We start from the raw sequence: 6755 nt of genomic DNA, 5'->3' as shown, positions 1-6755 counted from the left end.
GCCGCGCCGCGCCGCGCCGGGGGAAGCCGATCGGAGCGGAGGCGAAGCGGGCAGCGCCGATCCGAGCCGGTGCTGCCGCCGCGCCTGCAGCAGGAGGCGCTGCCGGGCGCCGCTGCGCCCGCGCCGGGCTGCGGGCCGGAGTCCCACATTCCCGTGCCAAGTGCCGGGGAGCGGGGGTTGGACGTGCGCGCTCGGCTCCTCCCTCCCGCCCCACTCGCCCAGCAGCAAAGTAACTCCGGAGTACGAGGGGAATCGGTGCCACCGCCGCCGCGCTCGTCGCGCCGCAGACGGCTGCCCCAGCGGGCGGCCCCGGGGCCAGCGGGCGCCCCTCGGCGCGGGGGTCTCCTGGCGAGGCGCCGCGGCGAGAGGGGCGGTCGAGGTGCGCTCCGCCCGCCGCCGCGGGCCGGGGCAGCACCGGCCTCTTTCAGAAACTTCTCCGCAAGTCGGCATGGGCAGGGGGGCCGGCGCCGCCGCCTCGCTGCCGCTGCTGGCGGCGCTCGCCCTGCTGGCCGGCCGCTCGCCCGCCCTGCTCGGGGCGGCCCGGGCCCAGCTCTCGGCAGGTGAGTTCTCGCTCGGCGCCCAGGTAAGGGCGGGCGGCGCGGCGGGGTCGCGCCGTGCCCGGGCTGCCTGCCGGGAAAGGGAGGGGAAGGAAGGGGAGAGGGTTGGGAAGGGTTGCACTGCTCCGGGACCCGGCTCCCGCCCGAAGAGCGGCGGTGGGGCTGCAGGGGGGCTGCCCCACACCCCCGGCCCCTCCGCTCTGCGGGGCGCGGTGGGCGACCCACGCGTGTGCGCAGGCTGCCGGCGCGGGGCTCGCAGGGGCGGGCAGAGCGTGGGCTTCGGGCACCTTACAAACTCCCCTTCCTCACCTCCTCCTCCTTCTCTCCCTCGGCCAGCCTCCCAGGTGCCAGCGGGGCTGGAGCTGTTGTCGCCCCTTCCCCCGCTCAAACTTTTCCCGGCGTTTCCCTGCCTGGCGCAGAGAGCGCAGCCCGGCCGCTCCCCTCGCCCCGAGGCGTGGGGCGGGGAGACACGAGCTGCCCCCGGCCACCGGGATTCCCCCTCCCAACATTAAAAAAAGAGCGGTGGGTGAGAAACGGGAGGGAAAGCTCCGATAGGGTCGGCGTCTGTTTTGTGTGAAAACCGCGAATTTCTCGCCCCTTCCTCCCTGGCTGCCCAACGCCACGGGGTTTTGCGGAATTAAAACCCGCGGGGCCGGGCGGTGGGAGCTGCGGCCGGCGCGGTGGTGAGTTGTTGGTCCCGGCGGAGCCTCGGGGCAGAGAGCCTGGAGCTGGAGCGGCCGCTCCTGGAAGAGGGGGCAGCATCTCCCGTGCTGTGCCGGGATGATGCGGGGGACACTGGGGACTCGCGTGCCGGACCGTCACCCCCAACCTGCTCCGCTGTAGTTTATGAAGCATCCTTCGTTTGCTTGGGTGAAGCTTTATTGTGCTCTTATTGTTTGCGGCGTGAAGTGTTACACCAAGGACTAACTGACTGGCTGAAAGAGACTTGAGGCTCTCGTTTTTCTTTCTTCCCTCCCCCCCCTTGTTTGAATAGTACTTGCAATTGCATCGGGTGCATCGGTTGGACAGGCATTTGAGATCTTTATCATACAATACTGTTTTGAATACTGCTGTTAATAAAAGTATCTACACTCTTGAGAGTTTAAAGGACTGACGTGTAGTCGGGGCCTTTTCTTCTTTTCCTCCTGGTCCTCCTATAAATTAGTTTTTAATTGAGACATTTGAAATGTCATCGATTAAGAAATATGCTGAAGGAGTGTTGGTCTGAGCAGCTTACATCCATCCTTGTGTCTGATTTCGGTGTGTATAATTTAATGTCTCTGTATCAGAATTGTAAAGTTACGTAAGCATCTATGAGCTCTTTACCAGGGGAAGGGAAATGTACTATCTACACAGCTGGTATGTTGTAGGAACTGCTAAAATAAAATATTTTCGTGCATAGTATCTTTTCATTCAAAAACCATAGTTAAGTTAGATCAGTGATTTTTGCTTTACTCCAAACTCATCAGACTAATGTTAACACCAAAGGTAACACTTACATAAAGATTTTTTATAAGCTTGTTCACTCGTGTAGGGAGAGTAGGAAGTTCTGATAACTTATATGGTCTGTGGTATTTTATGCTGAAAATGTGGCATGCAGCCCAATTTGAATTGCAAGTACAAGCAGTCAGGTTGGTACTGTGGGGTATGTGTTAGGTAAGTGGAAAAGAATGTTCAATATCCTTCTGACCAGAGTAGGTGAAGCTTGTCAAGGAGTTGAACAATTGTATCTAGGAAACACAAGATTAATTTTTTTTGTGTGTGTGTGTGTATAGCATGTCAGCAGCTAGAGACTTTAGTTTCTATTGCCAAGGATCAAGAATACTGATGTGTTGCACCAGTCAGAGGTTTGTTAATCGGAGACACTCAGACCTTTTTGAAGGTTTAGTGGAATACAGTTGCTAGTAGCTGGTTCTGTCACTGTGCTTGGTTTAAGGTATGGTTTTTGTGCTCTTATTAAATATATTTGGTATCCACAAGTAGAGCTGTGTCCTCCTGAATTTAATAACAAACCACAAACTTTGTTTAATTACTTATTCTAAGCCAGTCCCAGGAGTGTGCATGTGTGTTTGTGATTCTGTTGATGAAACTTCCTTATTTTAGTGTGAGTGGATGCACACACAAAAGTTTGAGCTCACTTGTCCCAGTGAGAGCCTTTCTATAGCCTACAATGAGAAGTTTCTCTGTCTGGTGCACACTGGAGCATCTATTTTATACCTAGGCATCTCCATTGTTTAACATGAGTATTGTTTTGCAATCATCTTTGTTTGACTGCCTTCCACCATCCTCACTGTAATATGTGAGGTGAGGATGCACAGCACGGCTTGGAAAAGCCTGTGCTTTTCCAAGTTAAACTAAACCTAGCTAATTCTCAGCTCCCTTTTTATTAATATTCTTCTCCTCTGAATTGCAAAAATTGAAAACGTTAATTTTCTTTTGTCATTAATGAAGGTATTAAGTCAGTCTGGACCTTTCATAAATCTCTATCTCATTGTAATTTGATTTTTATTTTCTTTTTATGATGCTCTGTACTACTGCTGAGCATGAACGATAGCAAGATCCAGAATTCTTTATAAAATTTTTCATAAAAACTTTGACATGTTTATTAAGGGTCTAATCAAATTACAGAGTATGAATTTTTTGAAAGCTGGCCTTCTTCAGAACTGTGTGTGATAGTTTGCCGTCTGTTCTTCCTCCTAACATATTCCGTGAAAGCAAATGGGAAGGAGCTGCAGAAATTTAGGAAAAAGAACAAGACACATTTTATAATTTTTTGCTGTCTTAGGAATTGTTCTTGTATATCTTCTCCGCCCCCTTCGCACATAATCGAGACATTGTATCTTTTGTTTTTCTCCCCAGATTTCAAATGAAAAAAACCCCCAGCAAACAAAACCCCAAGCAGTTTCTCTGCCCTCCTCCCCTGCCCCCTCCCCCCCAACCGCAGCCCTAATCCGCAGTGTAATGTTTTCTGGTCTCTGTAGATTGTTGCTTTACACCGCTGCTTTCCATGACCCTTCAACTTGGGTGCGTGCCTGTCAGAATCTAGGCCAAAATGTTTTGGCAGCGTGTTCTCTGTTGAAGTCTAGCTATTCCTTATATAGCACCTCCTTTCATCTGCAACTCCTACAGTTTGATAAAGAACAAGTTCAGCTTGTTTTCACAACTCAATCACTTCAAACTTATATTTTTTTAAATTTTATTTTTAGCAATTTGCATATTTTCAATTTTGAAGGAAAAAAAGGAATATTTAAAAAAAAATTGAAGAATGCTGCTGGCTTGTCAACTGCTGATAGAAATATGCATTGCACTGCCTCTGATGGTGTCTGTGCAAGTGTGTGAGGTTTTTAATTACTAAATAAAAGATATGAGGATAAAAACTCTAGATGCATCTGCTTACCTGAAGTTATTTAACTGTGATATTTCAGACCATAGGGACAGTTAAGCATAAAAAACACTGTATGTTTTATGAGTTCAAATAGTTTATTAGAATAGTTAGACGTTTGCATGTGAAGTAGTTGGTGTCAAGATTAACATGCAAGAGTAAATATTTCTAGGTTAATCTCTTCCTCTTCCCCTGATAAAATAGTTATAGTCTGTCTTTGGGAGTCACTCTAACTCAGAAATTTGATAAAGTAGAAGATATTATTTGTTTTATAGATTTTTTTTCATTAAATATACTTACTGAGAAATATATGAAAATTTTAACCAGCATATCTATTGTTTGTAATCGTGTAGTAGAAGAAACTGAAAGCTCTTTGAAAACATTTATAAATACTTTAAAGTAATTAAACTCAAATTAGCTCTTTGCTGCCAGAACAGCAAAAGATGCTTCAGTCATATTTTACCTTGAATGTACTACAATTTGCATATATGCAAGATATACCAGGCGACACTGGTGCAGGTAGGCGTGCATGTATAAGAAACCTATCAGGAGCTTTTTTATTTCCCATCAAGCTGTTCAAATGTATTGACAAATTACATGGAAAATGAGTGAAATTAGAAGTGAAATTATTTTCTTGCTTTTATCACTTCCTTCTCAAATGTTTTCTTCTCTTTTATATATAAATCTCCTTCCATGGCACTGTGGGTTCACAGATTATTTGCCTATCTGTATTTTCAGGTGCCATATTATACTTATACAACAGATATAAATTTTCTAATTGGAACTGAACTGATAAATGTGAAATTGAAAGCACACAGAACACAATGACCCCGGAAGTCCTCATTAGTCCCTTTTGTCTGAGGATCACAGAACTGCTTGATTAGTGTGGTAGTGATATACACAGGGCACCTTAAAACAAGGAAGGTGTCTTGCTCTTATTTAGGATCTACTTACAATAATAAATAAAAATTTAAAAATCCCAAGGGTGGGGGTGAGGTAAGAAATCTGTGCATGATGAGGTGAGAGGTCTACCTGTCCAGTATCCAGTCTCTGATGGTGGGCACTTGGGGAGAGGGATTTTTGGCAAGGTGAATGACTTCCTCTGAGTGCTGTCTGTCACTCACAGTGACAGAGTGCTGGTATTTTATATTGTAAGTGTAACCATGATTGTGCCTAATGACATTTTCAGCCTGTATTGCTTTTAGCATTTATCTTGCTTTGTGGTAAGGAATCTATAAGTTGTGTGGAAAAAGCTACAGTACTTTTCTTTTTTGAAATAGTTGTATTTCATATATTCTAGCTCTTGTATGAAAATATGAATAAAAATTTCTCCCATTTTACTTTCTTCATTCCACACAGGGTTTTTCTACTCTATCTCAACTATTCCTTTTCTCATCAGAAAAGTCCAGTTGTAGCCACCTTCTCTGAAGCTATCATTCCATATCTTCTTTTTATCCTTTATCAGCCTTCTTTTTCTGTTCCAGTTCTACATTGCTCAGAGCATCCATGAGACGGCTGCCTGATGGATTTATATAGTGCTTAATAATGATTTCTGTTCCCTATCTGTAGTGTGATCATTCCTGTCATTTGCTTGGCTTTTTTGACCATTTGTCTCACTCCTGGTTGTGAGCTGACACTTTTATGGAACTATTTCATTACTGAAGAGCTGAGATATTGCATTAAATGATAGTCTGAGGAGTGGCTGTGCCAGTGGACAGCAGGACTCTTGGGCAGGAGAGTCTTTAACCAGGCCTTTTGGAGGAAGGAGAGGTTTTGAGCCAGGCTCTTGAAGGACCTGTGACCTCGTGTTGAATGTTTGGGAGAGTTTAATGCTTAGCACTGTGGTTTGCTTCTTTCTCTTTCTTGATATGCTCTTGTTAATACAAGTGAGTTTAAAGGAGTTTATCCTCTTACCTGTAAAGATTGGCAGTATCTGGATTAACATGCAAAGAAATCTGCAGCACTGCTGTAGTGTTGCTTCTTGCTCTGGAGTCTTTATGATCTCTATCCAGTAATCCAGTCCTCCATCTCACCTCTCAGCTGCTGGTATGTGACTGAGTGTCAGCAACTGTTTTGGTGAAACCTCTCCTCTTCCTTTTGCAACACAGGTCCTGTTGAACATGTAATAGGAAGCTTCCAAAAAAACTACTTCAGTTCTCTTAGCTGAGTCAATTAGGACATACCTTGTGATGTCAGGTGCTGATGGAATCCCATCTGTCATAGCTTATCATTGTCATGGAAAGATGCCTTTGTAGTGCCGCTCCCAGAAGCGTGCACTCTGATTTGGGGCTTCATTTGCAATCTGCCCATGCTATTAAGCTAATTTAAATTACTGCTGCCACAGAGGAGGGCATTTCTATCACTTGAGTAGCTCTCGGGTCTTTGGCTGTGCTAGGGCTAGCCACCAAGTGGCCTGTGGATGAGCTGGTTTAGCTTTCTGTCAATCTTCTTGAAGGGAAGATGGGGCTTGGGATTAGTTTCCTATTAGTTCACTGGCAGATGTGCAGCCACCTAAACCTGACATAAGGGAGGATGGGGGCTGATGGTGGGAAGGCTGGGTTTGACAGCTGCGGTCACCGTGCTGCTCCCGTGAGGTGAACCTGGCACTGGTTTGAGTCACACTGGATCTATGCTCTGCTCACCATGCCAGCACTTCATCCACCCAAGGAAGTACAAAGAACAGGCAGGAGGACATGGATTGAGGTTGGAAGGGAGGCCTGGTGCTTGCTGTGGAGATGGAGGGGTTTGGCTGGGTGAAGGTGTTTGAGGCTGTGCTCTGGCTGACTGCACACCAACTGATGGCGGTGTTATGCTAA

At 46.4% G+C, this 6755-nt stretch overlaps 1 protein-coding gene across 15 annotated transcripts in view; it reads left to right on the top strand.

The window, feature by feature from the left end:
• Positions 1–218: 218 nt before the first annotated feature.
• The window catches only part of PTPRK (protein tyrosine phosphatase receptor type K), a 382329-nt gene continuing 375792 nt past the window's right edge, over positions 219–6755 (top strand). For 10 of the 15 annotated variants that reach the window (XM_038130603.1, XM_038130599.1, XM_038130601.1 and 7 more), the window contains exon 1: positions 220–560. In XM_038130603.1, coding sequence (XP_037986531.1) covers positions 449–560 — 112 coding nt within the window. In that variant the 5' untranslated portion in view covers positions 220–448. Of the gene's footprint in view, positions 561–6755 lie in introns of all 15 variants that reach the window. The other 5 variants (XM_038130591.1, XM_038130596.1, XM_038130594.1 and 2 more) reach the window with 1 other exon arrangement.

Source organism: Motacilla alba, chromosome 3 (assembly GCF_015832195.1).
Source record: "Motacilla alba alba isolate MOTALB_02 chromosome 3, Motacilla_alba_V1.0_pri, whole genome shotgun sequence".
Lineage (NCBI taxonomy): Eukaryota > Metazoa > Chordata > Aves > Passeriformes > Motacillidae > Motacilla > Motacilla alba.
Note: the sequence above shows the minus strand (reverse complement) of the source record. Positions and strands in the feature narration are given on the sequence as shown.